Here is a 14,827-nt window from a genome sequence, read left to right on the forward strand (position 1 = left end):
ACGTGTAACTGATACATACACTTAATTATAAAAAAATGATTTTGATTTGAACAAAATTCATTATTATGGTAAGACATTTTAGTTAGAACTTTATCATGTCAAATTCTTCATCTCAAAGACTTTGAACCTAGAAAATCCAAAACACTCCCATTTTAGCAAAGTTTATCCAAACACACTGTTTGATTAAAGGGTACAATCACTAAAATAAGATAACCCTATACCCCTTTGCCCCTTGACTTATTCCTAAACAAACCAACCAATAATCAGCTGCCAAACAGCCCCTATCCCCGTACAAAACAAAGAAGCTGAGGGTTAAGTGGGAACAACACTTTATGCCGCATCACTCACCATTTTCATTACACGACAAACCAACGCCCACCACCCATCCACCCACTACGTGGACGGCTCAGATTCACCCATCTTGCAGTTCCTTAGTGGTTCAAACCCATAATGCTGTGGTCCCCAGATTTACTTACCCCATTTATTGTAATAAAATATCCAAAATCTCCTCCAAATAAATCTAAAATGAACGTGATATCTGTTAATTTTGGTTTTTTATTGTACCCTAATAAGCGAGTAAGTAGGATTTATTTTCGATAAATCTTACGTGAAATATAATCGAACTAAAAAACATGAACAAAATGAAATTAAATAGATTTTTTAATATCATAAATCATAAGCTAAGCGAGAATCCGATTTAGGGAAAAATTATATGAGATTTTTTGTAATATCATGCAACTATAATTAATTAAAATCAATTACACGATATATTATCCATATAAATAACAAATTTTGGTATCAAAATTGGTTATGGATTGTATCGGCTAACCTAATCCGACCTTAAGTTTGTTTATATAGTATACTTTCATATTTCGTATATTTTCGTCACATCCTGTAGTGATTAAATTTTATTGTCGTGTATGAAATTGTAGGCCTAATTCTAAAATTATTTTCCTTATTTAATGAACTTGCCCCTAGATTAAAAAAGGAAATGAAGGCAGCAAGAGTGAGACACAGGGACACCTGTCGTTCAACAGAAGTAACTCAGCCGTGAAACGTCTCCTCTAATTATATTACAGAACACAAACATATTCAGGTAAGACCTCGTAGACTATGTACATTTATATACACACACACATACCAACACATACAGTATGTCTGAAGTATATTCTCATATGTTTCTTGATTGAATTGTCTGAAAGATCTTCTACTTTTACTTACCTAACTCAGCTGTTTGATTTCTTACATATCTACTTACATACTTGTGTGTGTCTTTTTACAATAATTTTTGTCTTTATTTTTTTTGTGTGTCTTTCTATTTAAGTTAATTTTTAACTTTAGATAGAGTGGTTGGTGAGGATTTGTGGTTAAAATGCACTATAATTAGGGTTTGCTTTTTGGAATATGTGGTTCTTGTTTTTTTGGGTTTTGCTTGTGAAATGTGACCATTTTTTTGTGGTTTGATTTGAGTTTTTTGGGTGTTTTATGTGTTTATTTTGTTGAAATAAGTTAATTTTTGAAGGGTTTTTGTGTTTGAGGTGTAAAGCTTGGTTCTTGATTGATTTGTGATTTTTGGTGTGCAGAAGTAGGATTTGAGTTTTTTCGGTTTTTTATGTGTTTATATTTTTGAAATAAGTTATTTTTTGAAGGGTTTTTGTGCTTGAGGTGTAAAGTTTGGTTTATTCATTGATTTTGTGAATTTTGGGTGTGTAGAAGTAGAATTGAAGTTTTGATAGTGATCAGCGTAATTTTGTGTATTTTGGGGGATTTTATAGGGAAGGAAGTGAGTTGGAGGTAAGGGTTGAGTTTGGTTGTTGTTTAGGAAGGATGAATATGAATTTTAAGAATTTTGAGAATGAGCCACCAGGGGATGGTGGGGGGAGGTTACTAGGGAGTCTGTCGTTAGCGCGTCAGACTTCGATATATTCGTTGACATTTGATGAGCTACAAAGTACTATTGGTGGTACTGCTAAAGATTTTGGTTCGATGAATATGGATGAGTTGTTGAAGAGTATTTGGAGTGCTGAGGAAACGCAGACTCATAACGTGGGTACTAGTAGCGGTGTGCAAGAAGGGGGTGTTGCTCCTGGTGGATATTTGCAGAGACAGGGTTCGTTAACGTTGCCGAGGACTTTAAGCCAAAAGACAGTTGATGAGGTTTGGAGAGGTTTTTCAAAGGATTATGGTGGTGGATTGAAGGATGGTACTGGTGTTTCTGGAGGGTCGAAAATGCCTCAGGCTCAGAGACAACCGACTTTGGGAGAGATCACGCTTGAGGAGTTCTTGGTGAAAGCTGGGGTTGTAAGGGAAGATGTTCAGCCGGTGGAAAAAGCTAGTACCAACAATATGTTTGGTAATTTTTTGCAATCGGGGAACAATTCAAGTTTTGGAATTGGATTTCAACAGAATGGTCAGAATTTGGGGATGATGGGAAGTAGGACACCTAGTACTACCACTCAGATTGCCTTTCAATCTCCGAATTTGCCACTGAATGTTAATGGAGGTAGAACTGGTCAGCAGCAACTGCCTACATTGCAGCCACAACTACAACAGAGACCACAGCAACAGCAGCAGCAACAACAGCTGCAGCAGCCACAGCAACAGCTGCAGCAGCCACAGCAACAGCTGCCGCAGTTATTTCCAAAGCAAAATACTCTAGCTTATGCCACTCCCATCATGCCTATACAAAGCAATGGTCAATTGGGTAGCCCGGTAATTAGGGGTGGAATTATGGGGATATCTGATAACGGGACAAATGGTAATCTGGTTCAAACTTCTGGGCTACAAGGTGGTGGTGGACTTGGGATGGTTGGTTTGGGTGCCGGGGCAGTAACTGTTGCAATGGGATCCCCTGCAGTTTCTTCTGATGGGATTGGGAAGAGTAACGGGGATACATCTTCTGTCTCACCGATTCCATACCTCTTTAATGGTGGTTTAAGGGGAAGAAAAAATAGTGCTGTAGAGAAGGTAGTTGAGAGGAGGCAGAGGAGAATGATAAAAAACAGAGAATCTGCTGCAAGATCAAGAGCTCGTAAGCAGGTATTGTTTGAATTCTGTGCTATATACCTGTCCAATATTACCGAGTACTGACTCTAGAACTATGTACTTCCTGTTGTTACAACTCTTATTTGACGTGATATACCAGTACTATTTTAATTTGAAGTAATGATCTGTATTCAACTTTCAAAGTACAATCTTTAACTTTCAAAGTATGATTGTTCATGCATATCCGATTCCCTCTAAACTTGGTACTTGGTAATTCACTTACTAGAAACTTTGTCCTGCTTGGGTTCCTGTCTCTAGTTATTCACAATATTGATCAAAGAATAACCTTTAAAGCGTGTCTAATATGGCTGTGTTGTGATAATCTTTACCGCTGCCTCAGTAGCTTCTAAAATCAAAGATCAATATTGGCTGAAGTTAACATCTTCCTTTCTTTTTAAAAGAAAGTTCTTTGTAGCTTCAAGCCTACTTGTCTTTTAAGGTACTAAGTATATTTTGAACTTGGTACATTTGATAGTCCTAAAATTTCCAATACTAACCTGATCAGGAGTGTAAGATATTCAAATGACAATATCATCTTCCTATGTCATCTTTAAAGTACTTCTCCTTGCTAGTTGCTACGTTATTCTTATCAGATGATGTATGGACTCTTTCATGTAAGGTGAACTCGACAATGTTCACTCTGAAGCAATGCTATTAAATAAGCAGATGGAAATTTGCTGAAGTATATCACACTGTAATTATGTGTTACAAGTTTAGTAAAATATTGCAGTTCGTTTTTGGCCAGTATAATCTTCTTTTGTTGTATGAATTCCACCAAGAACGCAGCATGTGCCATTTGAAACTTGGTGCCGGCACAATAATTTTATTTTAGGTAACCTTTGCAGCCGCCTCATTTTAAGTGCTCCAACTACTGCCAGTTCATCTATATGACACTACTGGGATGGTAGTGCCAAAGAAACAGAGAATTTTACATTACAACAGAGAAATAGAAAATGTCCTGTCATTGTTTAGCCATAAGAATTTGGGCGGTCATTACTCCTGCTTAGTGCTATGTACCAAAAAAATGAAAAATGACGACAAGTTCGAACTCCAGATTATGAGAATATAAAAGAATATTGTGTCCTGCAAATTAATGGAGCATATGCTATTTTATAAATATAACAATCCAAGTTGGAATTGCAATTAGCATTTGCAATAAGATTTCGCTTGATCACATTTTTGCATGCATGGGAAGTAGAACCAACCATGTTTAAATTTTAGAACTTCCTGGCTCTATCTTTGACACTCTTACCAAACTATCTCCCTCTTTGTTTGTTTTCACAGGCCTATACAATGGAACTGGAGGCAGAAATTGAAAAGCTAAAAGCAGAAAATAAAGAATTGCGGCAGAAACAGGTTACTATTAATAGTGCCTGTTATTTGAGGAATGCCTACATGTGGAACTTATGATGTGTAGAAATAGCCTGTCTTCTTGTATTCACTAACTTTTACTTGTATTGCTGCAGGAAAAGATGGAAATGCAGAAGAATCAGGTAATTTGAACTTTCTGTTTTTGTTATATGGTGAACTAATCTGTGTGCTTCATATTGCAACCAACATAAGATATGGCTACTTCACAAATACATTAATTACATAAAGGTTTTTAACAGATTCAACTCCCTCTTGGATGTTAGAGCAGAGTCACAGATGTCACTTACAAAGCGAAAAAAGATATGTAGAAATTTTTGACACAGTGTCTGTGATATCTTATTCCCATCTCTAGTTTAATAAAATATGAATATGAAAATATATATCACAACATACTAGATTTTATTATCTTGATTGTGGATATATTTGAGAGAAAAAGACTGGATTATAGATTCTGGATCTAAAATTTGTGATATTAGATATTTGAGAATATTTGTTTATAATAATAAAATATTATTGGAGTGATATAATAATTAAGAAGTAAGGAAAAAGATGAAAAAGAATGGTGAAAAATGCCACGTGGTTACATGTTTAAGTGAAGCATTTCTGATTTGGATGGTGACAATTAATATGCGTATGAGAAAATTAAATAAAGTGATAATATAATTAACTCCTGGTTAGTGTACTAAAGAAAAAAAAACCATCAATAATGTTTTAGTCAAAACCTTTGGTGAACATACATGTCCATATGAAATGAAAGGTGGTTTAACTAATTGACGGGATTTGACATGAACTTCTTAGTTTTGGAAGTAAAGCTAAACTAATTGTTTAGCTGGCCGGGATCCTAATGACATGAACGAGAAGAATATATTATAGTTGAATACTCAATTCTGTTATTCTGACGAGAGTTTATATTTATCAAATTAGTATGACTTTTCATGACTTTTTTATTTTTTGATAAAAGTTTGTTTGTCATGAATTATTGGTGGTCCTTGTGTTAGGACTCCTTTTTTATGTTAAATTGAAAAACTCTGATTCGTTGAGTAAAGGTTAGTTGAACTCTACAGTAAACATTAAATGAGCTTTGTAGCTCATTCCTATTATTTTCCCACTCCTGCAGGATAGAAGTTTCAAGAAGGACTTTCAGAAGGAGAATGACTGTAGGGACTGGGTAAGAACTTGATCTCTATCTTTCTTTTCGTTTCATGCCTGAAAATTTTAGTTTCTGTATTGATCTATTAGGATACTTCTGTACTTTTTGAATTCTAAAGTTTTAGATATCTTAGTCTGACAATCGCTCTGAAAACTAAAGAAAATAGATATTAACCAGCAAAGGTTTATTTTACAGAAAAGACACATAGATCTTATTTATCATGCGTAAACTTCTTAAGAGCTGTTATGAGAACTGAAACAAATTATTTTTTTCTACCGATGTCTATATATTCATGCTGTCATGTCCTTAGATCTCCCCAATAGTGTTTAATTCATATCATTTGTATTCATGTAATGTGATAACTATTTATAACGGAGGGAAAAACTGTTCTAACATCAGTTGGGTTTTGATAACAGCAACAGGAATTGGAGGTTGACCACCAGCAAGGAGCTAAAAGACGCTGTTTGAGAAGGACACGGACTGGCCCATGGTGAAGAATTGTGATGATACTTTGGCTTTTAGAATCTAATTGATGTGGTAGATGTTTGTACATATTTAAAAGAGTCTGCATTCTTCCATGGCTTAGGAAATGAGAGTTTATGTAGACTTCCAGTTATGAATTTTAAGTGCTTCCGATATAACTTACTAGGTAGACGAGTGAAAGTTAAAGTTATATTGTAGATCAGGCATCTTACATGTCAGTAAAGATAATGTTACTCCCTGTACCATGAGTGAATTTGTTCATGTTCTTCAGTTCTTCTGTGAACTAGATGACATAATAATGTGGAGTTTTATCTTCCTGTTATCCTGCATGTCATCTCTAGACCAATTTTTTTTAGCATCAGATTTTTCTTTTCATCATAAGTTTGTGGAAAACTCATTTAGTTTGCATCTCAGCTGTTAAAGAAAACAAATGTTGGAAATATATGTTTGCCCAAATTTTCAATCATATAACATTGATCATATGCTGAATGTTTGCTTACTGTAATAAACTTGATTGGCAGTTGGGATGTTAAATATTATCGGATGGGTTACTTTTTATGGACTTTATAAAGATACATTATAGCTTGATAATATTTTGCAATTTTGCAATGTAATGAATTTTTTACTTATTTGATTGGTTAGTTAATCGGTTGAGAGACTACTCATGGGTAACGAATTTTCCATTTATTTTATGTCAATTTCCACTTATTTGACGGGCTGGTTAAGAGTTTATTTTTTTAATTTTTTTTTTTGACAAAATATTTTTTATAAATTGCATCAACCAAAATTATAACTTAATTTCAATAGGAACAAAACTCCCATCGAAAAAAACACAGTCATGATTAAACAAATAAACGAGCTAAGCAAATAGTCGCTTATGTTTTCAGACTGTTTAACATCATGAATCTCAAGATTCTTTGAATGAAAAAATATTAAAATGGCTTCCTGATCGATAATACCTGCACCAATCCTGAAACTAGTAATATCACAAATGACCTTCACATACGCACCACCTGTAGTCCAATGTTCAGAAGCACCCAAGCTATCTACATGCAAAAACCAACTATAAACAAGCCGAGGGTGAAATATCTAAAAAGATGAACACATTTTAGTTGTGAAAAGTAAGCTAGTATTCGGCACCCGCCCAAATTCAATGCACGAAAAACAGATCCCCACAAAACCACATAAATCATTTTCAAAGTAGCCGGGAACAAAACAAAAACAAGCATCCAAAAAACATACTTCAACATTCCAACAAAAGGGGAACAATCCAGACACACGTCAATAGACGAGACTTAAACTAAAAAATTCAAATACCTTGAAATGACACCAAATTTTGGTATGATGTTGAGGAGGATTTAAATCTAGAGGTAATTTTTATTTGTAGAATCGGACTCAAAATCAAGATAGATCTGAGAAATAAATTCTAGATTTTTGGTTTTGTTTCGATTTTTATTGAAAGGAAGAAGGAAAATCAAAGAAAAGGAAAGTTTTGGGGGCTTACCACCGGTGAAGTTCCGGCGGAAGCCCCCGGCAACCGGTAGGCAGGAGCAGAAACGGACGGAAGAAACAGAAGGCAGTCTCATTTTAGGGTTTTTTCAAGAGATGGTTAAGAGTTTATTTTGTTTGAACTCTTTACTATTTTTCACTCAACATAATTAGTTTGGGGTTCTCTATCATTGCAAATTGTACAAGTGCTTCATTCATCTGCTGAGAAGTTAAATTTTTTTAGACAAGACTTTTACAACAACCGATAAATGTAAAAGAACAAAAGTTCAGTTGTACACTTATTGTAATGCTTGGTAAATTTTATCAGACAATTTTCAGAGTTCAGGTTGGAGTTACGGTTGTCCAAACTCCCACTGGTGATAATTCCTTTGACACCCAGTTTATCAGACCTAAATAGGGGTACTTATTGCCGTGCCTTTCTTGCATTTATAGGTAGGCTAGGCAAACAAATTTAAAATTAAACAAGTGTGGATTATTGAATTAGTGCTTAAACAAATGTACAGCTCAGTACATACAAAGTGCCGACTGAAAAAAATGTTTCAAGTATGATTGAGCTTCATTAAGCAGAACAATACTCATCACTAATAAATATCCGACTATGAGACGCTACTCATGTTTTCGAGAATATATGACAACAGAAAAGCAACCACACAGGGGGAGGAGGTTATGCAGGGTTTTCAGGTATTTCTGATGAATCATAGGTCGATTTGGAGCTCAAACATTATAGGCCCAGTTATATATATTCTGCAAGCCATAACCCAGCACATCACAAGGCTTTCAATTGGTTCCCAGAGATCCAGTTATCCGCTTATTATAATCAGGCTTCATGTTCAAAACTAAAATACTCTAGCAAGGATAACCATTGGTGCAACCATTGCTCTTCCAGGATATCATTTTCCTATGATCCCTTCCCCTATAAGTTCTGGAAACCAAATCACCATTAACAGGTCTGCACAACCCAATATCAACAACAGATGTCCTTTTTCTCTTATCACATCCAGCTTCCTCTTCCATGTAAGAGTCAAGTAGCATAGCAAGAAAAGATACTTGATGACCTAAGATGTAGTTTTCTTCGGTTGACGGTATCATCTTCATTATGTGAACATTGACCTGCAAACCAGAGTCACAGATGGACAACATTACTTGATTGACAGTAAAGCAGAAGGTTGGCGATGTAATCTTAAAATTACCAAAATGTGCGGATACGGAGTGGTCGTGACAAATTGATGCACACGTGATCTTAATTTTATACTTAGAAACCATAGAAATTGAACTGCCTACCTCTGCTTCCATAGCACGAAGTTCATTGTACCAATCAGAATCACCAGTCTCTGTTTGACTTGCTCCTCCAATCGATGTAACGGATAGAGTCAGGGTAAAAAGTGGAGGCCTAAGTGGATATTCCACGAAGATCTTGACCTGCCAAAACAGATGTTAAGTGAATAATTAGAGAAAATTAAGATAACAAGATAGCAAAAGAACAAAGAGGAAAGAACAAAGTACAAAACCTACCTCGGCTTGCAATTTCATGTTCTTATCACCAATATCAGTTTTCCTATTCAAAACAAGGCAGTATTCCTGTACTCCACTTTCTACCCATGAATAATCAACAATCTCAGCCCCTCCAGCTGTGGGTACTATTTCAGCCACTGGTTCAATTGCCTGCTCATCAACATCACTGCCTGAATCTAACATCAAAAGATCTACATCTTCATCGTTCTTTTTAAAACTTGAAGATTTTCCTTTACTCATCGGAGATGCTACACTCTTCGAAATTAATGCCAACTGTTTATAATGGTCATAATCAGATCCTTTTGATGCTGTGCGTTTAACATCAATATTAGATACTGGAGGAGCAACTAAAGATGGAAGTTCTCCATCTTCTCTTGCATTTTCTACCTCTTCTTTTGAAGTCTCAGGTTTTCGTGCAATTTCAGTCTCTGGAGAAATTTTAACTTGTTCGGTTTCATCAACAATCAAAGGAGCAACTGAACTGGGCAAGGTTCCTATGCGTACCCAACTACACAAACTGCATAGTGGAGTATGCAAAGCCCATGGAACACTGTTACAGTTGACAGCTGGCCATTTCAGCTCCAGAAGTATGTGAAGCTGCTCCCTGTAAACCAACAAAAGATTTCCAAGTTCTCATCATCAATTTTCATCTTTGTTATCCAAAGGATACCACATGGATGAAAAAAAATAACATCGTGAATGACCTACTCAGAATGATTGACATTAGAAAATCATTTCCAGAAATGACAATCCAGACAAAAATGAAAAATAATATTACCAAAGGAGAATTTATAAATGCAAGTATGAGGCACCTATGTTATAAACCTCATTCGAGGTTCCAGCCAACTTAAACAAATACGAAAGCAAAATATTGATTTAGCAACATTCTTATATCTATATTGTTTTGGATTTCCAACTTAAAGATCCATGATCAGTGTAGTGACTCACGCAAGAGCCAGCTGAGCCTTTTTTCTATCACGAATTCTCTGCAGAACTGTCTCAACGCGATTTTGCTGGCGATATGATGATAGACCAGATGTAGTGGCAGAATTCTTAGCTGCTTCACTGATTGGGGCATTACTTTCCGAAGATAATGGTGAAACCTCTGGCAGAAAGTCAATTCCTCCCAAATGTTGTGCCCATTTATATGGAAGGGAAGTTCTCTTTTCATCAAAAACAACATTTTTGCCAACACGGAGCTTGGCCGACTGCAAAAACCAAATATATTGATTGAACATTATGAGCAGGAGTGGGGACACTTCTGTGATTTACTTGATGTATGCACAAAATCAGCTAGAAGATACATAGGATAAGAATTACCTCATGAGGAAGCTCAAATCCAGTATCATCTGGGAACAAATTGCACAAAATGTTATTTTCAGGGCTTTCAGTGGAACCCTCAATCCCAACACAGATAACATTAAGCTTCAGCAAGTATTCAAACTTTAACGTAATAAGTTTTGACTTGGAATCAGAAGCTTCATCATCGTGTACATGGAGGACTGTCTTTAGTGGATGAGCTTGATATATTCCTGCTGCGTCTAGACTCTCCTTGGATGAAACTTTCTTTGGTCGCTTCCTCCTCCTCTGGCCATCATCTTCGTCATCAGGAGCATCATCCTCCACTTTTGAATTATCTTGGGTGGTAGATATGCCTATACCAGTTAACCAAAGTTAATTTGAAAGAGCCAGGATATTCTACACGAATTAATAAGTAAAAACACATGACATTTCTTGTAACGCACTAGCAGGCAATAGATCAACATTTTTTTATTACAGAGTCCTTTTAAAATTTTTATTTATCGAGTCAGCAATGTGGCATTCATAAAAAAACGGCGCACCGCTTTTTTGTGCGATTACATCACAAACGCAAAAACCGGTAGACAGTTGAAGCTTGATAAACAATGTTCATAAAGAAACTGCTGGTAGTTGACGGAAGGTGGTGAGAGAACAAATTCATTACAAGCACCTAAAAGAACAAATTTCTTTTTTCTTTTCTTTAAGTGTTTACAAGAATGATAGATGTAGTCTTCAACATTAAAATTACAAATGCTGCACTTTGTGATAAATATCAAGCTAATTTTCTCGATTTCTCAACTTGCGAGGAGGTTATTTACAGATTTATCTGGGTTTAAGGTTACATACAGCTCACTCTTAGCCCTTAATAGAGAGAGATAATAAGTTTTTACTTACTGGTGTCTTTATTTGCTTGCAGGCGGGCAAAGGTCTGAGCATCCTTCACACTTCCGACAATTTCAAGGTCAATATTTTCTCCAAAAGCATCCTTTTGTGCCATTAACTGTGAATACAGCACATAAAGTGGGGGTGGAAGTAACTCTGCCAACTGTTTCTGCTTGGTTTTCTTTGTATGAAGAACTCCAAGTTGGTGCTGCACTGGCAACGAGGCTTTTTTTAGTGACTTGAGATGTGAAGGAAGGCTTGACAAAAATTTCTTTCTATTGGCGATGGTTTCAAGAAGATTTTTCTTTTGCTGCTCCAGTTTCTCGGTAAGTTTCCACAATTCCTTGCGCTGATATATGGAAACAAAAATACTTATCAGTTCTTCTCAGGGAAGAAAAAAAATTACCGCTAGAGATAAATGATTAAACATATATGTCAACTGACTCGATTTACTTTAGAAGATACATGCAATTTAGCATAAGAACATTGGCCGAAAATTACTTTTTAGACATTACAAAAATCTTCCGGCTCCATGTTCCTACAACTACAGTTACCAAAATTCACAAAGCCTGTTCATTACATCACGTAGACGAGGATTGTGTTCACATGAATATGATATTGTTGTAGCAACCTATTTTTAAAACTCAGAGCAGAAGAGTGTACAAGACCTTATAATGTCAAATGCACTACTTATGCATATGAAATTCTAGAGCAGCTTGTGGCTTATTAAACCATACAGTACACAATGGAGCAAAGAATTTGGACTTGTGGTGCTAGTTTTACAAACAAATTCAAAATAAATAACAAGAAGCAAATCTTAAAACACAAAATAAAAAACAAGAAGCAAGCCTTAAGATGCAGGAGATACAATTTACTATCAAAAGACAATTATTTAGTCTTCAATTCTTGAATCTCTATCAAGAGGCAGTTATCTATATGTAGACTATCTATTATAAACTCCACTGCACATAAGATGTGTCCATACGTAAATATGTAATATCATATAATAATTGTGTCCTTGACAGCATTTCTGAGGTGATTTACATTCCTGCAATGTGATGACTTCGAAAAGTCAAACTTTTTTAGGAATTATAGTTTCCATGATGCAGACTGTGTACCTGAAGTAGCTCAAAGTTAAGCCTCTTCATCATCAGATTTTGTGCACTATCTTTAGATATTACGGAGGTCTTAATATCTTCGGGAGCATCTCTAAAAAATTCTTCCTCTGGAACAAGTTCAATATCAGGATATTTTGACTTGAAGTCTTTGCAAGCCTTTATAGCTTTGACATAATGATTTTTCTCATACATCAAATTCTGAAGTTGCAGGGTTGTGAAGTCAACTGGTGCTTTTGCATGCTCAGTCTCTTGTTTAACATGATCTTCTTGGATCAAAATGGAACGATTTGCCTGAAAAATTTATGTGCATTAAGTATGTTATGAAAACAAAAAACTAGTCATCATCCCAACCTACAAAAAGAATGTAAATAAATAAATTTGATTCAACCGAAATTAGTAAAAATGGGGTGCTCTCAAATACTAGGGTGTATTTCTCATTCTATAACGCAGAATATGAGATGTAAGGACAAGTTCCACCATATGCTTATCCCTCTAAAATCTATTGTTGTTGCTGTTCTTTCTCTATAATAGATTAATTCGATTAATTCTATCTTACTTCTTTTTATATTTTAAAACCAATCTCTATCTAGCTTCTAATTCTCGATATTTGTCTAACCTTTAACAACATTCTCTCCGCAGAATCAATCATGAAACCTTATTCCTCACGAATCCACTTTTAAGAAAGAATGTTATTACTAAAAGTAATAAAATATAAGAGCCTTCACCTTACACCTTACAACAATAAAGGGAAACCGCGGAAAACATTTGGATACCTACAATCCTCGTGGCTTACAAGGTAAAGCTTAAACATATCTTGGAATAACCTAATAATAAGTCAACAATAAACTCAAAATTGCACCTGCATAGCTACAGAGCAACTAAATAACAAAACTATAACACTTACGAAAAATATCATATGAGCATAACCTATACTAATTACACTCACAGACTCACTTGTAGCCTTATTCTTACCTAACAACAATAGTCGAGATCTTGCTTGCATAGCTACAAAGCAAATACAGATCATATTTAACATAACCTAGGCTAATTCCACTCACTTATAGCCTTACACTAAGTTCAATTAAACGAAATCTAATAAAGTACATTTACGAACAAATACTTCAGTACAGTTCAAACACAACATTAGGCCTTAAATCCATGTAGTTTCTCGCAATTAAATACGAAACTTCATTTTAGAGAAATAAACAAACAACTAAGCTAATTCCACTAACTTACAGCCTTATACTATCTTCAACTAAACGAAATCAAATAAATTACTTAACCTACATGTATCACAATTAAATACAAAACTTTAATTTCGAGAAATAAACAAACAACTAAGCTAATCCCACTCACTTATAGCCTTACACTATTTTCAACTAAACTAAATCAAATAAACTATTTAACCTACATTTACGAAGATCATACACGAAACAACAAACACACTACACTTCAAACACAGAATTAGGCCTAAAATTATTCTATATTTCGAAATTAAACACGAAACTTCATTTTCGAGGAACAAAACAAACAACACCTAAGCTAATTCCACTTACTCACAGCCTTATACTATCTTCAACTAAACGAAATCTACATTACCAAAGATCTTACACAATTATTCTATTTATTCGCAATTAAACACGAAACTTAATTTTCGAGAAATAAACAAAACAACACAACAACAAATCTATAAAAATAACTGCTGACCTGGCGAAGAGAAACGAAATTGAGAGACATCTGAGTAACGAGTTCAGCGAGTTGAGATTTAGAGAGGCCTTGTTTTTTAATAGCGAGCATCTTAGAAATAATTGATTCAATTGATGACTTGCTAGATTGGAGATTATCGTACACCGAATAGTCTATCTTGCGCTCCGGTAAAATCTCGCCGGGCTCAGCCATGGTCACGTCCATCTTTGGTTGCGCACCCACGGCTAGGGCTAGAGCTCAATTGTGAAAATGTGTTTTTATGAATCTAGTCCTTTTATTGAAATAATTCTTTAATTTATTAAACTTTTATTCAATTTCGATCAATCTCGTATTTTTTATAAATAAGTTACAAAATTTGAGTATTTTTGCCAGCAAGTGTAGGCTCATTTGGTTAAAAAGAGGAAAATTAACCTCTTGGTCACATGTTCGAATCCCACGGGAGGAGAATTTATGATTATGCCTCCTGAATCAGAGCATGTCGCGGGTTACCTACGATAAAAAAAAAAATTGAGTATTTTTTATGGTCATGATCTATGAATTATTTATATAAATATAATTCTTCAATTTAATTTTTCTTTTACGATTATTATAATATATAAGCTTAAATCCGTTAATATTTAAATTTTTTATCTATTCTGTTATATTATAATATTAACATTATTTATATAAATATACAATAATAATAATAATAAATTAAAAAATAATAATAGGATAACCCATCAGCGTATTTTAGTAGGATATGATACGTATA

The 14,827-nt window shown here is 34.9% G+C and overlaps 2 protein-coding genes across 4 annotated transcripts; one reads left to right on the plus strand and one right to left on the minus strand.

Annotated features, from left to right (window-relative positions):
• The first annotated feature begins 943 nt into the window (after nt 1–943).
• On the plus strand, nt 944–6,371 carry LOC141706843 (ABSCISIC ACID-INSENSITIVE 5-like protein 5). Of its 2 annotated transcripts, none has more exons than XM_074509700.1 (6): nt 944–1,096; nt 1,776–3,039; nt 4,330–4,401; nt 4,512–4,538; nt 5,534–5,584; nt 5,983–6,371. In XM_074509700.1, exons 2-6 carry the CDS (start codon nt 1,828–1,830, stop codon nt 6,058–6,060), a joined length of 1,440 nt encoding a protein of 479 aa, XP_074365801.1. In that variant the 5' UTR covers nt 944–1,096; nt 1,776–1,827; the 3' UTR covers nt 6,061–6,371. The 2 variants fall into 2 exon arrangements, with proteins under 2 accessions (XP_074365801.1, XP_074365802.1); XM_074509701.1 differs by having other exon boundaries at nt 973–1,096; nt 1,714–3,039.
• Nucleotides 6,372–8,008: 1,637 nt separating this feature from the next.
• LOC141706844 (THO complex subunit 5B) lies at nt 8,009–14,331 on the minus strand. Of its 2 annotated transcripts, XM_074509703.1 has the most exons (9): nt 14,077–14,331; nt 12,370–12,660; nt 11,264–11,600; nt 10,391–10,725; nt 10,019–10,278; nt 9,458–9,674; nt 9,071–9,343; nt 8,840–8,977; nt 8,009–8,668 (listed from the first exon to the last, which is right to left on the minus strand). In XM_074509703.1, exons 1-9 carry the CDS (start codon nt 14,278–14,280, stop codon nt 8,405–8,407), a joined length of 2,319 nt encoding a protein of 772 aa, XP_074365804.1. In that variant the 5' UTR covers nt 14,281–14,331; the 3' UTR covers nt 8,009–8,404. The 2 variants fall into 2 exon arrangements, with proteins under 2 accessions (XP_074365804.1, XP_074365803.1); XM_074509702.1 differs by having other exon boundaries at nt 9,071–9,674.
• Between the last annotated feature and the right edge of the window lie 496 nt (nt 14,332–14,827).

Source organism: Apium graveolens, chromosome 2 (genome assembly GCF_009905375.1).
Source record: "Apium graveolens cultivar Ventura chromosome 2, ASM990537v1, whole genome shotgun sequence".
In the NCBI taxonomy this organism is placed as follows: Eukaryota; Viridiplantae; Streptophyta; class Magnoliopsida; order Apiales; family Apiaceae; genus Apium; species Apium graveolens.